At 40.4% G+C, this 21,254-nt stretch overlaps 1 protein-coding gene across 3 annotated transcripts in view; it reads right to left on the bottom strand.

The window, feature by feature from the left end:
* The window catches only part of CTTNBP2 (cortactin binding protein 2), a 174,412-nt gene extending 153,609 nt beyond the window's left edge, over positions 1-20,803 (bottom strand). The window contains exons 1-2 of one of the 3 annotated variants that reach the window (XR_001884549.1): positions 20,604-20,803; positions 8,819-8,926 (exon numbers count right to left, since the gene is read on the bottom strand). Coding sequence is in view for 2 of the 3 variants with exons in the window: in XM_017867354.1 (XP_017722843.1) it covers positions 8,819-8,926; positions 20,604-20,684 (189 nt within the window). In the remaining variant the exon portion in view is untranslated. Of the gene's footprint in view, positions 1-8,818; positions 8,927-19,468; positions 19,486-20,603 lie in introns of those variants that run through there. The other 2 variants (XM_017867354.1, XM_017867355.1) reach the window with 2 other exon arrangements.
* Positions 20,804-21,254: the final 451 nt, after the last annotated feature.

The raw sequence follows: 21,254 nt of genomic DNA on the forward strand, positions 1-21,254 counted from the left end.
AACCAAATTTTTTTTTAAGGACTAAATTTTCTTCCCGGTTATTTTTTTCAAAAAAAAAAAAAAAAAAAAAAAAAAAAAAAAAAAAAAAGATCAAATATGAAAACTAAAAGATGTACAAATTTAAAAACAAAATGCAACTATAAGAGACAGACTTAATGACTGAAATATGCAAAGATGGTCAGGGTGGAAAGACCAGTTCCTTAGTAATTGTGTCCTCGTGTATTTCAGAAATCTCCATCACTTCCCTAAACTCAGGTCATGTAGCATTCTCACATGCACCAGCATGTTCCCTGTCATCCAGAGGATGACAGAATCATGTCCCAATTACAGAAAAGTACAAGCTTTTAGTATGATAATTAATAAGGACACAATAAAAACCAATGATGTTCTTCTACATTATCATTCTTGCCATTCAAAAGGATCTTAGAAATCTTCTAGGCTTTACTTCTGTTTATAATTGCCTGTGCTCAATCGCAAGGGAAGAGCAAATGAATGATTAAACATACAAGACTAACAATTTCTTTGTAGCTTCAATTTCTGTGCAGCTTTTGAAATTTACAATTGATTACAGGTGTGTAGAAATGGTCTGAGACTTCATAGCAATTAAAGTAAAGAATCCATAAATGACAACTTTCAGCTCTAGGAGAATGCTTAGTTTCATTAATGTTGCCTTTGGGAGAGAGACATGGTGAGGGCTAAGGTTAGGAGTCAGACAGAAAATGGCAAATATCCTATTAGCTTTACTTTCTCTGTTCCTAAAGTAGGGGTACTACCACTGATCTCAAGAGATTTCATAGGGATAAGAAATAATGCCTATGAAGTGCCTGACATATAACCAAAACCCAACAATATTAAGCCCCATTCCATCTCCATCCCCTGCTAAAACTCTAGCTTGTTGTAAACAGCAGTTAACCTCAGGATTCCTGCAAAGCATGAGCCAAATGGAATTATCCTTTTCTTGATTTTGGCTTGTTTACTGCCTAACCCACCATCATGGGATGGATGAAGGTGGCTGTAGAAAAGAAATTGTTTTAGTTCAAAATGATAAAACCACCCTCTTCTTTTTTCATTTTTTTGTTTACTTTTAACTGGTTGTGAAGAGGTGGTTGCAAACAGAATTATTTATGCAAAGTTGAAAATAATGCCACACAAAATGCAAAAATTTACATAATAAAGACCATGCTGCATACTGTATGAGCATACTGCTTCAGACCCTTGTTTCCTCTCATAATCAAAACATAGAATTCATCATAAAGGTGGCAAAAGAAATTTCTGCAAAAACCCATGACTTGTAGCTTAGCCACCAAGTGTCAGGATGAGGTGGCTAAAATGTAATCAGAATGCCTCAAAGGAATACCTTGTATTTTCAGATCACATGGAACTCTAAAAATGAACTGTTAATCAGACTGACAGTCCCCACAATTGTGATCATGTTCGAAGTGTACAAAAATATATTCCTTGTTTCATCCTATTTGTAACCCTGATTCTATCCTGCACCAGAACAGATCAAATGGTATGTAGGAGACTGATCTGGGAAAAGCCTCATCTTTAGTTTGTTCTCCTTACATATATCTTGATAACTTATTAATAATCAGCAGGCAGATGCTACACAGTTACTTCAGTTGCTTATTATATGGGCTAGAAATGGTGATCATAAACATTTTGCTTTCACGACCTCATCACCTAAATTTTCTAATATATGGAAAAGCAACGTTTTGCATGGTATTCTATATTTTGTTTGTTTTTTAGTAATGGTAAATGTTTATCAGAGAAAAAACTGACCAGAAGTAAAGAATCAAAGTTGCTCATTTCAGTGTTTGTCCTGCTGGAACAAATACAATGCTACTTAAAATTCATCAGCTATTTCTTCTTTCTGAAAACTGATTTGCTAGCAGGAACAACACGAAATCTGGTCAACACCCTTCTTCCTTTCTCTAGCATGGCACAAAAGCGTTATCTCAACAGACAGGAAAGGAAACTTAAATTAATTTATGTTTTCATAAATTCAGCTCTGCTCAGCAAATTAATTCATTCATTAATTATAATGAACAGCACAAAAAGAGTATGTTTTGGTCTATCAAATGCCTGCATTCACAGGAGAATTTTGAAATACAAAAGACTGCATGTTTTACTTAGCTGAAACCAATAAAAAGCCAGATTGTTATTCTTTTATCAGGATTTAGCAGACATGTCATATGAGGAAAACATTCACAATACTCTGTAGCATACGCTGTAGCTGTTTTTAAAACTAGAGTGGAACTATTATTTTATTTAAAGTGATTGTCTTTGTTCTATGTCAAGACTCTAGCACTGAACCATACAACTATAAAGGCTTTTTAATTTGAAAAATAAGGTATTTAATTTCTGCACAAGAAACTGTAATTCAATTTTAAATAGTAAAATATGTAATACATTTTGAAAGTGTCCTGAAGTTGTTAAAATGGGCATTTTCAGAATACTTTTAGTTTAAAGGTATACTTTTTCAAGAAAATCATTGTATCATTATGCAACATATTTGAATAGAGTTTTTACATTTATTTTTAGCAAAAAGAGATTTTTCTGTTTTTCTTTTTTCTTTTTTTTTTTTTTTTTTTTTTTTGAGATGGGGTCTTGCTCTGTCACCCAGGCTGGAGTGCAGTGGCTTGATCTTGGCTCACTGCAACCTCTGCCTCCTGGGTTCAGGCAATTCTCCTGCCTCGGCCTCTCAAGTAACTGGGATTACAGGTGTGTACCACCACACCTGGCTAATTTTTGTACTTTTAGTACAGATAGGGTTTCACCATGTTGACCAGGCTGGTCTCGAACTCCTGACCTCAAGTGATCCACCTGCTTCAGCTCCCCAAAGTGCTGGGATTGCAGGCATGAGCCACCGAGCCCAGTCTGAGATACATCTTATAATGACTGGCAAATTAAATCTGCCTGTCCCAAGGCAAGGGCTCACTGTTGCATGTGGGTGGGCTCAGTTCTATAGAGAGGATGGGGGTCAACAAGGTATCATCGCAGGTGGACTGTTTGCATTAATAGGCATAAATACAGGGACCTCATCCCAAATTTGCCTGCCACCATGCCTGGCTAATTTTTGCATTTTTAGTAGAGACAGAGTTTCACCACATTGGCGAGGCTGGTCTTGAACTCCTGACCTCAAGTGATCTGCCTGCCTCAGCCTCCCAAAGTGCTGGGATCATAGGTGTGAGCTGCCGCGCCTGGCCAATTTTAGCAAAATCAGTTTTAAAAATAGTCTTTCCTTGACTAGTATTACCTCCTTAAAGCAGCATTTCCCAAGCAGCAGCAATGTGGTCCCCCATGGAGAGACTTTGTTGTCACAGCTGAAGAGCTGCTACTGGCATCTAGTGGGTAGAAACCAAGGATGTCGCTAAATATCTTACATGTACAGGACAGCTCCCCACAAACAGCAAAAAATAAAGTGGTCCCAAATATCAACAGTGCTGAGGTTGAGAAAATCTGCTTTAAAGCAAAATTACTTTAGAGCTTTAAATTTTATTTTTAATTTTGAACCCCATGAACAGCCAAGTTTTTGAAAAGGAAAATCATTCTAGACAAACTCAATATACTGAGTCACGGTCTGAGAAAAGTAAAACTTAGGCCTAGATGGCATTACACAGAACATTAATTTTAAATACATAAAGTCAAGAAATACAATTTTCTAAACAGCTACAATTTTGGCATAATACATCTTCACTTATATGTACTTCAAAGTTTATTTTTATGCCTGCTACATAGTAGGTACTCATCAAATCCTTATCGAGGAAGGAAGGAGGGAAAGATCTATCTTCCTATATCTTAGCCCAGGATATTCTGAAAGATAATATTGAAATCAAGACAGGACCCCTCCCTCTTAGACTTCAGCAGGTAGGTTGTTAATGTTTTCCCAAGTCCTCCCTTCTTCCATAGTACTACAGTGTAGCCAGCTAGCCCTGGCCATTTTCCAGGCTCCTATGCAACTAGGAAAAGTTGCATGTCTATGAAAGGCCTCACCGATACACTGTGTGCACTCTGCAGAAGAAAGACCATACTTAGAAGAAATGCTTGCCCTTCATTCCCCATCTTTCCCCCTTACCATATATTGGGATGTGGAGCTGGCACTGATCCTGTTTCAAGCATGCTGATGAGGTTAACTCCCTAAGAAGAGTAGTAAAACAAAAATAACCTGGGTTGTTGAATGACCACTTGGCATGGAGCTGACTCTCCAGCTGGGATCACTCACCTCCAGATTGTTATGTGAGAGAAATGCACTTATTTAATCTACTGTATGTTGAGTCTCTTTCTTACAGCCACTTGTACAAGGCAATTCTATAACTGATAGTGTCCTGTGTTACTGGGGTGATAAATGCATTCTATCTGAAGAAATGTTAAACTGGATAATTTTTAAACATGACAATGCAAATAATAATTGAATGTCTAGATTATATAGTTACTTTACATGAAGATTAGGAGGAAGAATTGCCATGGGTTTATTATGGTCAATCTCAGTTATCCAATCTAAAAGGAAAAAGGCACAGAAAAAATCTGAAGATAATTGCCAAAGGAATTCATTGTTTAAATGATATTTACGTAAACTCATACTAATGATAGCAGGCTGGGCTCTGTAAAATGTAGACTTAAGCACATAATTTTGACTTTCAAAATTTTATAGTTATAGCATTTTCATCTAGTTACAGCATTTTCATCATGTTGACTTGTCTCTCTTTGACTAAGACACCCGTAAGAATACCAGTAGCAAGAGGAAAAAAGAAACAAAGGCCAGAAGACTCCACAAAGTAAACAATTAAACTTGAATCACGGATTTCTGTACGAATTGTGTACTCAGATTTTGAATAGTCAATTAAATTTAGTTCAAAAGCTTCTGTGCCTATCTTGGTATTCAGAAAATGTGGCTGCTTCTCTTTGGGCACATTCTTTATTGAACTACAGAGTATTTTTCTTTGGGCTTTATCTGAATGTATCTATTCAAAGATTTATTCCTACTCTATGTGAATATGGAGGAATTGTTGACAAACTAAATATTTCCCATGAGAATCAATTAAAATATACTTCAGTTAATCAGCTTTATGCACTTCAGATTTTCCATCAATATTGCTCTTTTAAAATTAATGTCTTCAATACTGTCATGGACTTTTATACTAGGAAGTATCTATACCTTAAATACATGAAAATAGCAAAGGTACCAAGATATATATTGCAATCTCTTAACATCGTTCCCATTCCAAATTATATTTATGGATTGTTTTGAAAAGTCTGTTGCCATTAATTCAATGATGTATGCAATTTTAATAACTTGAAATCAAAGCATCACAGATAGTATAATTTAAAAAGTAAAATAGCTTCACTGAAATATATGTTTAACAGATTTAAAATTCTAAAAGAATTTGAACATCTCACAAACAAAATCATTTCTAAATGTAATAAAGTTCAGCGTAGCAAATTAGGTATCTTTATAACTTATATATTAAATTCAAAACTATTTACTATTTTCAGAGGAATATTAATTTTGGCCTGAAAAAAAAAAAAAAAAGACCAAGAATGGCACCTTCCTTCACCAGTTGAATAGGCAGCACACTGATTAAGCCGAGTGAGGAGATTTTTGATTCTGATTAAGAATAAATTTGATCTCATAATGGCAAAACCAAAATAAAATGACACGTTTCAGACAGCCTCCCTCTCCCTCCCAATTTTCTTTCTGGGGGCCATTAGTCAGCTCAAAAGCTAGGCATTCCACCACTACAGGAAAAAAGGCAAAAGCCAGATGACACTACTGGACCTGTGAATGTCCCAGGGAACAATTCAATCAGTAAAATCACCAAGCACGTGAGTCTGTGATGGCTACCACGAAAGGTATGTGAAGACGACATTATTACCTATTGTAAAAAAAAAAAAAAAAATCATCCAATAAAGAAATCACAATTCTGAAATTTTTAAACCCCAAAAAAAGCTTAAGAATCTCCATATACACCTCGAGTTCCACCATGGAAGGCTTGTGTGGAAATGAACTGGAATCTTATGCATGCCATATCTGTGGCCTTCAATAAGTCAGAAGTATCCAGGCTTTTGGATTTTATCTATACACCAAAGGACACTGGCTTGGCCCAGTGTTCTCCAGCCGGAGGCAGTACCTTAGGATGTAGTTTGGGAAACAGACCTAGCATTTTTTATTTCACAGTGATGGGCACTTAGGGGAGGGCAGGGCAAAGATGTGGTTCCCTTTCAGCACATCCAGGAACTGTGCCATGTTCTCTTGTCACGTTCAAATATTTCTGCTGTTCATTCCTTTTCTAGCTTGAAATCTTCTATATGCCAGTGTTAGGATACTCCTTTCTAGCTTAAACTTAAACAAAGCAATTTAATTTTTAACAACTGAATTTTCCGAATTCAACCTCCTGTGTATGTGTGTACCCTTTGTTTGCCAGCTTTACATAAGTCATTTCCACCACTTCAGAAAATACCTCTCCCCCACCCAGCAAATCCTGCTCGACTCAGAGTAAACAACATAGCAGGATGGGATCAGGATTCTTTTGCCAACTATTATAATTGCATGTCAAGCCATGAATGGTTTCAAATAGCCACGTGTTTGTTTATCATGTCTTTCAGTACAGTTACGTTCTGAGCATTTATATATATAGTGAGGCATATATTTCATTTTATTTTATTTTATTTATTATTTTTATGAGACCGGAGTCTGCTCCCTGTCGGCCCCAGGCTGGAGTGCAGTGCTGGATCTCAGCTCACTGCAAGCTCCCGCCTCCCTGGGTTTACACAAATTTCTCCTCTGCCTCAGCCTCCCGAGTAAGCTGGGACTACAGGCGCACCGCCACCCTCGCCCGCCTAGATTTTTGTATTTTTTAGTAGAGACGGGGTTTCCCCGTATTAGCCAGAATGGTCTCCATCTCCTAACCTCGTGATCAGCCCGTCTCGGCCTCCCAAAGTGCTGGGATTACAGGCTTGAGCCACCGCGCCCGACCTCATATTTTATTTTAACTATTTTCCTGTTATCTTTGTATTGGTTTTAACAGAACCTACTTATACATGCAACTTCTCCACAGATTTCATTGCACGACAGTAAGAAGGTGATAAAATATTTTATGAAAAGGAGACATCACATTTGATAGGCAAAACACTGACCTACGACATCATCTAAGGCTCCTCGTAATTCTAACATTCCTTGATTCTATGAAAAATGTCCACTTGGCAAGTGCTGATTATTAGCAAGCTTTTACCTCTACTATTACATTTCAACATTTCAAAGTATTGCAATTAAATTAAAAAGAGAAATACATGTGGTTGCTAAGGTGATACATAAAAACACCGACTTCATTAAACGTTCAAACATTGATGTTAGTGGGGAATTCCATGGTGCTGATTCCTTTCACAGATTAACACAGGACAAAAAAATATATATATATCTAAGGCACAGTTGGAGCCCTTCACTTCTATCTGACCACAAGAGGCTATACTACTGGCCTCAGCAGCGGACTGTGCCCTTGTTCTGTCCTTGGGCTAAGGGGCACATATGTTAGTTATATGCTGCCTCAGCATCTCTCCTAAAAATTTCATTCAGGAAAATATACATCTGCCAGTAATACAGATGTTCTAAATGTGGAACAGGATGAACATAACCAAACTGCAAATGTCTGTTTAGCAGAACTTGCCATTCAAAAGGCAACACCTTCAACTCAATATTGGCTTGCCGACAGTGTAACTATACTACCATTTTTCTGTGGCAATTTGTTCCTGCAATCAAATTGAGGGATAATCATTACATCTGCTATGCCAACTTCTGGTTTATGAAAATACATTGAAGACATGACTTCAGGAGCTATCTCTTATTCCCACACAACTGAGTCCTCCCCATGTCCACCTTCTCCATTATTATGTCTGACCATCCAGCACTACCACCTCCCTCCTCTACCATATAAGCTCCTGTCACAGGCAACAATATGTTAATATTCCACAGATTTTCATATGTACATTAAATTAAACTTCCCAAGACAATGTTTGGGGAAACAATTCCCTGGTGAAATAAGATAAACCCATACTTAACAAATATAGCCTTCTTGGTCAAATGACCAAGAGCCAAAAAGATAACTAATTACATACAAACTATTAAACAGAAAAGAGGGACAAAAACAAGCACCAAATTATGTTTGATCTACATACCAAAACAAATGCAAGATCCAGAACATTCAATTGGAAAACTGCATCAAGAAAGTCTAATAACCATTATTTTTTCAAAGAGAAAATTTTATTGAGACATTTAAGTAATAAATTCTTTGTAAGCAATTACAGAAATATTTCAAAATTACTGAAAGTTTTAAAAAATTAACACTTTGAAGGTATGGATAAACATTTACTTTTAACTCATGAGTTTCTAAAATAAAATAATAATTTTATAGGAAGAAAAAATATATATTACCAGCAATAATTTTTATAAACCTCAACTTTTCCTCACTGCCCTCACATACATGCAGGATACCAAATCAGCAATTTTCTGAAAATGCGTGTTTCTAACCAAATAAACATGCGAAACATAAAAGGATTTCTGAACGAGTACAGCTGATTCCTCAATTTTCCCACATTAAACAGTCTACTCTCAGCTCCCAGCATTTCAATGACCATCTGACTTCAGTGTTTGTTTGGGCTTATAAAGGTTATGGGTTAGTGTTTGGGGTGAAGAGCACATTTTGACCCGATGTAACATTTTATATCTATTTGATTCAAAAATTAAGAAAAAGAAGGTTTGCCAATGGCTCTTTGCAAAAAGCAAATGACCCAGCATGGAGACCCAGTCCTGTGTCGCTCTTACCCGCAGGGCCTCGATGACGAGGTCTCTGGCCTCCAGCTCCCCTTCCATGACGCTGAGGAGCATCCGCAGCTCGGATTTACTGAGAGTATCCACATCAAACTCTTTTTTCTGTAACACATAAAAAAAGAAGGCAATGAAAAATCTTTTCCTAAGGAAGACACACACATCCTAAGGGTATGCAATGGATCATTTTTATCCCGGTGGCTCAGCAGATCCAAGAGGCACTGGGGTACTATTTGCAGCAGACAATCTATGCCCTGACCTTCTAGGAGGAGAGGTAAAGACTATAACGCCAGTCTCTCAACTCTCCTCTCCAAGGAGCTATAGTTCCCCAGCCTGCCTGCACACCCAGACTCAAAATCTCTCCAAATTACACAGCACAAATTTAAAGTCCCTGGAGTCTGAAGCAAAATAGGTCTGGTATATCTTGGGGGAGTAGGGGAGTTTCAAGAGAAGCAAAGAAAGCATGGATGTATTCCTAGAAGGGCCCCAACAAAAAGGCTCCTGGGAGGTTTTTATAAATTCCAGAACATCCAATAATAATAGGTCATGTTTATACACTCTGCAGCAGAGGCCACCAGCTGGCAGCCAAATCTGGCCCACAGATGTGTGTTACTTGGGTCACAAAGTGGGTTTGTCGTCGTCGTTGTTTTTCATTTAGCCAACGTTTAAAAAATCTTGAGATGTCACCAAAAAATCCAGATCCCTGGCTTGTCTTCAAATGTCAGATGACTGGGTAACTCCAGATTCGTATTTCCTCAGGGCAATAATCCACAGAGCCAGGAAGTAGCTGCCCCTTTAGAAGGAACACATTCCTCATGTTGCCAACCCTCCCCCACCAACACATACACACACAGATACACAGCACAGGCACACGCACTTTTAAGAAACGAGGACTGCCACTCATATGTGGTCATCTGGGCGGCCAAAGTCCGGTGAGTTTGGAACCCCTGCTGTTTGGTTATCAAAGTGCCTTCTTATGAATGCTTCTGTAGCTTCTTGGCAGGCCTGGGAGGGAGCTGAGACTGGAATAAGTGAGCCTTCCAGGGATCTAGCTACAGCATGAAGTCAGCACCAGGGCCCTAGGTGTGTGTGGCGGGGAGGTGGGGGGAAGGGAGGGGTCATAATTTCTCACACAAGGTTCTTCCAGTCCTTTTGTCTTCTCTTGTCGATTTCTTCCCTGAGCGACTGCATCCAACCTCTTAAGGCTTTAAATCCCATAGATATACCACTGACTCTCGATTCTTTTGTCTTCCTCTCCAACCTCCTTCCTCACAGCAACTTTTATAAGTAGGTTCTCCGGCATTCATTTTAGAGATAAAGCTGAGAGTGAGTTCACAGTCAGCCTGGGTGAGTCCAAAGCCTGAGCTCCTTCCACTAGGCACACTCTGCTCCTCCCTTCTGTACACAGACTCATTTGACAAGCCCAGTCACCATCACAGAGAACACAACATTTATCCCCAAATCTGTCTGTTCACTCACCCTCAGAAGCCATTGTTCAAAACGTGCCAGAATATTACTTCACACTTGCATAGCACCCAATGGCTTACAAAGTATTCTCAAAGAATTGACTCTAATTTACACCATATTGCCATTTCCATTTTTAAAATTGAAACTCAGAAAAGTCAGATAATATATGCAGAGCATGCAACCAGTAAATGGTAAAACGAGGATATATGACCAAATGCCATGACTTATCTTCACACTTTACCAGCATGGCACCAACATTCTAGAATAAGCTCTTTGACATGAGATAAAAATGGTACCATCCTATCAATCAGCCAACATGAACACTGGGCTATTTCTGTGAAGACACAAAAGTATACATAGCAAAGACAATAAACAATTTCAGAGGCTTTCAAACAGGCATGACCAGAATGGTAACATTTAAGTTTCAAAAGAATCTTCTGGAAACAGATATGATGGTACAAAGGGGAACGAGACTAGAGCTAGGAGCTTCTCTCAAGAAAGATTTTAAAAGGATCTCTCTCTTAAAATTATTTATTTTTGCATATACACTAGACAGAGAAGTTATTTGGAAAGGCAAGGGCTAAGGATAAAGAGAAAAGGAAAACCTATAGCAAGCATAAATCATGTATAGTTCTCAGGGATTCCTACTTCAAAGATTTCTTAGAGATGCTCCCTATGAATAGTAAAATCCAATGTACCAAGTCCCAATTTCTGCTCCCACTACACAGTAGTGTCCATAAAGTCTTATAAACCAATTGTTCTCAAACTTTGGCATGCATAAGAATCACCTTAAGACCTTGTGAAAAATCAGGCTGCGGTGCTCCACCCCTGGAAATTGTGATTCAGTGAGTCTGAGGTGGGGCTATGAATCTGCCCTTCTAACAAGCTCCTGCTGATGTTGCTGGTCCACAGACTACATGCTGGGGAGCACTTCTATAACTCATGCCATCCTCTGTTTTCTCATCTGTATAATGAAAATCCTAACGTCTACCCTGCATTCTCATGAGGATTAAACAAGAACATATCAATGAAGTAAGTGCCAAATGAAGGCAGGCGATTGTTATTATTAACCCAGATGTTTCATGTAGAGAGGAGTAGGGTATTGGCCAGGAGCCTATTTCTTTGAAAATCTACCAGCCCACGTCCAATAAACTCAGTTTATTGGCTATGATGAAAGACAGGCTCTTTTATCCTGGTTTTTCCCACTGAGATGGGAGAGTAAGCTGCAATTCTTATGTGCTTTGGAGGGTAATGTTTTATTAATGATGCTGCTGGTTGCTCTAAAGATTTTAATTAATCGTATATTTTATTGTCCTGCTTCTCCAAAGCTTTATAAGCAAAGTGCTCCATTTTAAAAACTAATAAATTATGAAAGACATTGCCAAGATCCTGATTCACATCAGAGTCAGGAGAGCCTGCCCTGCTTCCATCAGCAGCAGGAACACATGTGACCTACAGCCAAAACTTCTGTTTTTCTATATACTACCATCAATAAAGAGGGAAATTCATTAAAATAAAAAATATTGGTACAAGGGTTCTTGCTAAACCATAGATTATGTCACACAGAATGTTAAAAAATAAATCTGTCTCCCATCACAACGTATGAAGTGATGTACTGTTTGAAACATACAGTGCATCTGTCTGCTTGTCTTTCTTCTCCGCTACTAGTCATAGTAAAATTTCTCTACTAATTCCTGACCTTCCATAGTGCAAATATTATAATAATATTTTCAAATTGTCAACACCTTTCATTTCCACTCTATTCTGGCAAAACAGGGTTAAAAAAAGTACTGTGCATGAAAAGATGCTGGAGATCTTAAGACTCCAAGTATTTTATAAATAAATATAAAGCACTTTAGTATTTTAGAAAATAACCCCAGAAGCAAAATTCTAACAAAAAACTATATTTTGTTAGAATATATATATATATATATATGTAATATATATGATAAGTATATATATGAATGAAGGTCGCTTAATCTTAGCATCATACTGGCTAACAGAAGTACTTAGATATAAAAAAGAATTAAAGTTTCTTGGTTTAGAGCCAAACGAAATTATTTTTAGTCCATATGTTCCATAAAAGCCTGCCATTGGGATTTCCAAATTGGTATAGAAGACCAGGAAACCGATCCAAATGCTTGCCACTCACACAAAAAATTAAAAGCTCTGTATCATGGCACTAATGACAAACTGGAACTCCCAAATCCCCAAACTCCCCCAGAAAAAAAAACAGAGGAGGAACATGCTCACAGATCGGACGCTATACTAATTTGAACTTGCCTTTTCAATCTACAAAAAGAAAAATTCCAGTTCCTTATTTTAGTTTTAATGTGATGAAAAGAAGCGCAAAAACAAAATAAAACCAGATCTGTGCCAGGCATGGGTGGGCTCCACGCCTGTAATCCTAGCCACTGTTGGGAGGTCCAAGGCCGGGCGGATTGCCTGCGAGCTCAGGAGTTCAAGACCAGCCTTGGGGCCAACACCGTGAACCGTCTCTACTAAAATTTTTTTTAAAATTAAAAAATAAAATTGCAGGCCGTCGGGCGGCGTGGCGTCTGTAGTCCCAGCTACTCCTGGAGGCTGAAGGTGGGGAATTGCTTGAACCGGCAGGCAGAGGTTGCAAGTGGAGCAGAGATCATGCCACTCCAGCCGAATGACAGACGAAGATCCATTCTCCAAAGGAAGAAAAACAACAAAAACAACACAAAACAAACACAAAACAAAAACACAGGATTTCACTCCACAGGCCACTCTTCCCACTTGTTACATTGTGCCAGGAAACAGCAATTCCACGGAAAAACCCCTATTAATACCTGGTTTTTAAAATCCTGGGCAAGGCAGGCCTTCAACCAATCCAGAGCTGTCATCAAAATACAAAGTATATCTTGGTTTGGGATCAAGTATATATATAATTTAGTTGTATGTTAATCTCTTGTTATTATAATTTATTTAAAATTAAAAAATGTATACTCATATAATTAGGTATATTATATAATATGATATATTATGTATAAATTAGAAAGGAGAAATAATCCCAAACTCAACTGTTCAACACTGTAGTTTTGAACAGCTCTGAATTACTTGGGGCAAGTGTGGGGAGGGCATTCTTCAGGATTTTTTCTCATACAGGCTGAGAGAGAGAGAAAGAGACAGAATAGACAAAACAGACCCTGGCTGAATCAAGCCATCTTAAATTTCCAGAACTGAACACAGGCCAATACCAAGTTTGCCCCTCCTCAAATCTAAAACACTAGGTTTATGTGGGGAATTCAGTAGACACAGCTAAATATTAATAGAAAAGTCTTACCCATGTCGTTTTACAATTAGTGGAACCAACCAACATTGATTGGTTATCAGAATGCCTTCAGGAGACATTATGAGCCACAGTGGCAGAGACACCCCTCAGACCTTTCCTCAAATACATCCGTCCTATCAGGGTTGCTGGGGGATATGTTGGTAACTAAACACAAACTCAGGCACTTTATCTGGCTCTTCCCAGCCACACCAAGAGCTTCTCCTTCAGTTTAACATCCAGCAGGTTGTGCCTATTTTCCATCAGTAAGCTTTACATAGGAGAAAGCAGGCAGACTGGAAGGTGGGGTGATGAGTGATGTGGTAGGAAACAATCAGCCAAGTAGGGCAAATCACTTCATCTGTTTGAATCTCAGGTTTTCCATCAGTAAAAATAAGGATGCTGGAGTAAGTGATCTCTTAAATCTCCTCCAGCCCCTAAACGTCCTGATTTCATGTACCATCAGGGTAACTGGATTACTGGACTGAGGAAATTTATTTAGGTCATTTCCTGAGTCTAAAGGCCTTTGTGAGGTACTTGAGGAAAACTGATTTTGCCTCTTTGCTCAGAAGTTACAGAAATGTATTTTCCTCCTAGTTTAATAGTGCATGCTAATAATTAATAATGCATTTAGAACTTTCTATGTAAGCAAGCTTTATGCTTTGGGGATGAATAAGGGCTATCAAGAAGTAAAAGCAATTAAATCATCTTGAAAGTTCACCATCACAATGCAAAGGCTGTATCACCAACATGCAAAAAATTAAATCCACCTCTCTAGGTACCTACGAACATGCACTATGTTAAGAATTCAGCTAATTATAAGGGTTTTCATGAAGAAAAGTACGTACTTCTCAAGATCTCAAACTATTTTCAAATCTCTGAAGTTACTTCTTGCCTTGAGATTATCTTCCTGGTTTCTCTCTCTTCAAGGAGGAAAGAATTTTTGTGATGGGGTTACCTACTTCTGATGCTGCTCTTCCTAAGAGAATGGATTCTCCTCTGATTCATCTGGTTACTATCTTTCTTCAGCACACAGCTCAAACCCCACTTTTGAATGCCTTTCCAGACTCCAGAAATCTCTTGTTCTCTCCATTCAGTCTTAAAATCTGTTCTATTACTTCACTTGGCAGTTAATCATGACCAGCCTTGTGCATTTCCTCATAGTAAACTTATTATCTCTATTAACTCTATTTTCTCACCCCTACTAGATGTGTCAGGACAGTAAGAATATTACTTCTTCACTTATTTTACCCAACGTGCTCCCCCTGCCCCCACCCACCATATACACTTTGGGTATAAAATGTCTACTGCACACAGTATGAAAACAGAAAGCGTGCAAAGGATGTCTCAGGTACATCCATCTTACTAAGATACAAAGTTTCAGCCCAGTCTAGGTGCAACTAAGTAACTGGATTAGATCATTCACTCAGCGTTTCAAAAATCATCTAGAGTAATCTAAACTAGGGAAGCTGCTTGATGTTCTGCTTTAAAACAACATATAGCACAGAGAACATGGGGTCTATTTGGTGTCAGCTCTCCAAGGTCATGCACCTCAAATCAACCACACCGTCTGGGGTCTTTCATGCAAGACAAGAAATTCAATGTATTGAAAGGCGGTAATACTGACAAGGAAACAATGTCAGGAAGGAAACCTGGTAATGGATGTAACTAATTTTAGCTAAGAGAAAGCTGGAAAGGATGGCAGAAAAGTGGCTCAGTCAGGGGTGACAGCCTCTGATAATTAAGCCCAGCTACCTCCCTTTTCCTCCTTTCAGATCTCTCTGCAGTCTCTATTTCCTCCTTAGGGGAAAATAAAGGACCATATCTCAAATAATACAAACATCTATTTTCACTCTAACTCAGTTTTTCGATGTTACATCAGCCCAACATGGGACATGGATCAGCTCCACGGGCAAGCAGACATTCAGATGGAATAACCATCCTTTAAGAAGCTTACAATGCATTAAAGAATAGTCTTGATTATCTGTAGGTGGCAAATGTCTGCATGCTGATTTTCAAATGAAGAGGCTGGGCCAAATGAAGAGGCAGGCCTTTGGAACCATCTTGTCTTTTCAATGAAATATAAAAATGTCAAAACCAAATCATTTGCAAACAAGTATCCACTCCATATAGCAATGTTACCTTGACTACACTACATTTACTATAACCTTTTAAACTGATCTCCAACGTATTAGTTGGTTACTAACAATTTATTTAAACAGAGTATCTCCCCCCACTCTAAAATCAGGATTTCTATATGGAAGGCATCATACTGTACACAGCATTAACAATATGATCTCACTATTTGTGTAAGTTATTTAAAACATTAAAATTTTAAAAATCTTTCAATATCGATATCATCATCCTCTCCTGTACCTGTCCTCTGATTCCTTACCTAACTACCAAGAGAAAAGACAAATCTCTTTTTCCACATTATACAAGCTTTGCAAAGGTGCACCAACAGAGAATAACGTAATCGAGTGTGTTCAAATAAAGTATCCTTCTAAAGCAATACTCAGACGGGCTTCGGTGGCAAAGTAAATGGAGTTGGGGGATACTGCTCCATCCTTCCTAGGCATATTCAATGTTGAAATTCCAGTTCCACATTTCTGTGCAATTGCAGACTATTCTAAAGCCTTGCCTAACCTCCTTTTTCCTGCCCAATCTTTCCTTTTATTCCCTCTTCCTGTTTCCAAACTTCCCCACATTTCTCTTAATCCCCTATCAATCATCCTCTCCTCCACACTCCAATGGGTGATGCAGCCTTGACTCTATTATTGGAAGGATGCAGGATGGCAGGGGTGCAGCCTCAATCATCATTTTGAAAAGAGAGAATCCAAAGAGAAAACTAATAGCGTTGGAAATTAAACTTTTAAAAAACCTCTATAAAGAATCTAAGAAGTCATTAAGAAAAGCAGCTTGGAAAGGGGCAGTATTAAGATTAAAATTTTTAAAAATAAGAAATAGGGTCATCTTTTTGGATCAAGATCCATAATGTCTATAATGTTAATTATTACAAGTCACAAGCCAATAGTTTCACTATAAGCTAGCTGGTAACACACAAAATGAGTTTTCCAATTAGCCACTCAACATTAAGTTTTATGACACAACTTCTTGGTGAGCTTCCTTTCGTTTTCTTCATTCAATGAATATTTGTGGAACACTTACCATGTGCCTGGCATTGTGCTAAGCACCTTTGCTTTCCTTTACAAGCTTCACACAACTCTCCTCGGAGGTGGAGGCTGCTCTCTCCCAGCCACAGCCTTGCTGCCCACATGATCAACAGCAGATATTTGTAAATGTCTAAGTACCAAGGCTGTGAAACGTTTTCTCACCTCATAAAGTTATGTGAAACACACAAGGATAGAACCAACTGGCAATCTAGCCTAGGCATGGATTCAATCACTGAGGACAATTGTTCTCTAAACAAAATTGTTCCTGTGAGAAATACAATAACAAAGACAGCAACGACAATAATAATAAAGTCCAAAAACTGGGGCAAACAGAAATCTACAACCTATTATTTAAGAAGAAAAAAGAGTGAAATGCAGGACACTGGAAACAGTTATATTCTCATCTTTGGAAAAATAGTCCAGTCAATTTCCTCAACTTTCAAGCTATTTTTCTGAACCATATAACTGCAACCAGAACGGGAATCTCTTCGCTCATCGCTGAAAGCCCTTCGCGTGTGTCTCCCTAGGATATGGCCACATTCACACACTCCTTCCTGCAGTGCTGGTCCAAATCCTCCTTCAATCTCAAGGCCTACCTCAAATGTCATCCTTCTATGGAATTTTCTAGATCCATCCACTATGAACCCTCTCTATGACTGTCTCTCTCCAAACTTCTAATGCAAAACATTTGTACCTCTCATGACACCATCATCTCCAGTTTGATTCCTTGGCACATGGCTGTTTCTATCACTGGAATGTATTACTTTAGCACAGCAAAGATGACACTCATGATGCCTGTATCTCAGTAAGTGTTCAGTAATGTGTGTTAAATCTATGTTATTTCCTATTTAAAAATTAAGCTACAAAACTTTCAACATTCTATAGCTGCCATATAACTATAATTTAGTTTAAAAAAACGCTTAGTGAAATTGGCTACGAAAGTTCTTTTCAGTGCATGTACATGCAATACTGTCACCTGGAAAACAAAACTTTCAAGTTGCCAGCTGTTAATTTGTTTAACATCACTGTTGTGCATTTTAAATCATTGTCCAAGTTTTTCTTTGTCACTGTCACCATGACAACACATTTTATACCTTTTTGCATATTAGCTGCTCCAGAAAAGCTCAGAATGACAAGAATGTTGGTTGGCTTCCCAAATATAGCTCTCAAAAGATCTCCATTTTCCTTTCACTCCAAAATTCTTTGGTGACAATAAACAGCATGAAGATTTCTGTTTTCCATACTGCCTTATCCATTAGGAGTTATTTTCAGAGTAGAAATAGCAATATGGCCTATAAAAGTCATCACATTTGGCTAGGGCACTGAAAATAACCCAGGTTTCCCAGCATGGTTCACAGCAAAGACTATTAATATGATCCTATTGAATAATGTAGCTGTTACCCAGCCTTAAACTTGGGATGCTTTCAGGATTTAAACAGCTAAGAATGAAGATCACAAACTAAATTTAAATCATTCCACTAAAAATGATATTAAACTGAAAACTATAAATTAAGCTTGTTTCTAAGCAACAATCTAGTCAAAGCTTACTGAAAACACTCACTTTCAAAAATAGCCTACTGCTTCAGAGCTTCCATTGACTCCTTACTGCCAAATGTAGACATAAAAATCACAATATGTAAACCAATTTGAAATTCAACAAATCTCCAAAATGCAAAGTGAATTGTTCACTAAAATAAAAATTACGTTATCAGTCAACAAGAATCCAAAGTGCATTAAAACGCCTTTGATTTTTAAGGAGCAATTATGATGGCACATATCACTCCTCTACACTAGCTTTCCTTTCACTTTAAAATCAGTCTATAGGTCAAGTGGCTGGTATGACAGAACCATGCCTTATGAAGTCAAAACTATTTGGAGAAGTAAAATAAAATGTCCAATATTCTACATAAGAAGCCATCATCAAAATTTTAGCAAAAAGTCAGAAATTATTACTATTTTTTAAACTACTAGATGAAGAATCCTTATTGCATCTCGCAACCCTAAAGGATTCTATGGAAATAGCAAAGAAGGTTCACGTTCGCAGATTTTCCATGGCTCTGCCCATTAACAAGGGTGAAATTATCAAATCCCCAACCATCAGCAGTGAAAATCAGACTTGAAAATTTTAAACAGAAGAGAGGGAACACTGACCTCGTTAACACAGAAATCTTCCTGGCGACCTGGGTTCTGTTTACGATCTAACCAAACAAAACGTTATATCAGCTCTACAGACCATCAGTCGGATATTTGTGTTTGGGTTGTCAGGTGATTAAAATATTGAGGGTAATAGAAACCGATTCTGAGTGGATTAAGTAAACAAATTCAAACTTCCTGGGGAACAGGAAACACACATCCTACACACACACACACACACACACACACACACACCCCACACCCTCTTTCTTTTTCCTCTTCCTTCCCCTTTCCCACCTTTTGGGGATGAAGGCACCAAATCATTTCCACTTGCCAGAGAGCCTTGTCTCAATAGCTAGTTTCCTTACTGTGCCCCACAGTGGGGAGCTGATTCACATAAGTGGGCAGGTTTCGCTTGAAATCTTAAAGTTCTCATTTTCTATGCAAAGAATGGAAACTCAATTTTCCCAAAAGTTCAAATCAAAACTTGGCCAGTTTTGCAAGTGGAAATCAGCAGTCCTCCTCCCCCTCTCGGTTTCTCCTTCCCTTCCCAGGCTCAGCTCCTCTCACCCCAAGTACCTTCCTCCACATTTCTCCTCTCCCTCTCCAGAAAGCCCTACCTCCAGAGGGTGGGAGGAAGTTAAAGCGGCCCCGGCTGTTTACGCCTGGCCCTGCCCTCTCCCGCTCCTGCACGGACTCTGCTCAGGTCTTGAGAGGAAGAGAGGGGGCGTTCACGCCCCGCTCACTCCATCCCACCCCGATCCTTTGGCGGGAGCAGCCAGATCTGGCCAAGAGTGGGAGGCGCTCCTAGATCTGCCTTTCTCTGCAGCTCCTTGCAGCTCCTACGAAGCTGCTTCTCAAACACTGAGAACGTTTTCTACCCAGGAAATGTGGGTCCAGCCCTTCCCCAAGGTAGAGGCTGGAAACCACCAGTGAGTCTCTACATGGGGTTATTCAGGGGGGTGAAAGGAAGGACCAGTCATGAATGGTAGCTCATTCAGCTTCTAGACTCCAGAGAAGAACAATGTCTTGAAACCAGGTGCAGAACCTCCACCTCTCCTGGGCATCGCCTTGGGAAGAACTAACCCATCCACCGACCCCAATCACCACCACCAACTGATGGGGCAGCAGGCTGCTAGGACCTAAAGCGCTGGCCTCAGCGGCAGCAGCGCCGCAGCAGGACACGGCCCTCTCCCAATGGGCCTCCCGAAGGCACAGGAACAGATGCACACAATGGGCATTCCCACACCTGCTGGGCGATGGCCCACCTCCCCCAAGCTGCTCTCCTGGGTCCGCTGAGCGGTACCAGGCACCCTTGAGACACGCGCTCGCAACCACGCGCGCAGCGAGAGGTGAACAATGGGGGGTCAAATTCGCCAGGAAACACGTCCCAGCCTTCGCCCCCGGCCAGAAGCGACCGCAGCGGAGGGAGTGGGCATAGGGGTCGCACTGGACGCACGCAGGGAGCTGGGAGAACCGAGCGACTCGGGGCCGCTTCCCGTGGGGCGCAGAAGGGACAGGAGGGATCCCTAGCCCGGGTGGCCGGTCCGCTCCCACCGGCCTCCGCCGTGTGGGCACCCCGAGAAAGGGGCACCGGAGGGTCCCGGGCTTACGGAACGCCCCGGGGGTGCGGAGCCGGGTCCGGCTGGGACCCCGGCGCCGCCCCCAGCCCGCGTCTACACTCGCCCCGCGCCCGCCCGGGGAATTCGGTTACCGCCGCCTCCGCCGCGGCCGCCGCCGCGTCCTCCGGGGCCCGGGACAAGTCGGGCTCGCAGCTCGCGCCGTCCGTCGCCATCTTCCTGCTCTAGCGGATCCGAATGCGAGCTCGGAGCCGCGGCTCCGGACTCAGCCTTCTCCGCGCGGGCGGCGCTTAACCCGCTGCTGTCCGGGACGCGGGCGCGGGGAGCCGGGAGCCGCCGCACTCCCTCCGCCCCTCGCCACCGCCCTCGCCGCTTAACCCGCTGCGCGCCGCAGCGCCCCGCCTCGGTCCCGCCCCGCGCCCCGCGCCTCGCGCCCGGCTGGGCCAGCCGCGGGCTCGTGGAGGTGCGAGAAATGGGCGCACGACCTGGCTCCGCTGCGGCCCTGCGCGCGTACTGGGGATCAAAGACCACGGAAGAGGTGAAGGGAGAAAGCGCCCTAGGAGCAATGCATTCCGCAGAACCCCCACCAAGCCGGAGAAATCAGTGCACAGACCGGATTAAATGTCAGGCCTCCTGAATCTGAATTCTGTGAAAGATCAGGGAAAATCCTACACTTCAGCTCCCTCTATCCCACCGCGAGGAATCACATAGGGCACCCCTTTCTTCTTAAATTGCTCTTTCTTAAATTTCATTGCCGCCAGGGTATTTTTACCCTCCCAATATAT

This window comes from Rhinopithecus bieti, unplaced genomic scaffold, assembly GCF_001698545.2.
Source record: "Rhinopithecus bieti isolate Rb0 unplaced genomic scaffold, ASM169854v2 scaffold_3858, whole genome shotgun sequence".
Lineage (NCBI taxonomy): Eukaryota > Metazoa > Chordata > Mammalia > Primates > Cercopithecidae > Rhinopithecus > Rhinopithecus bieti.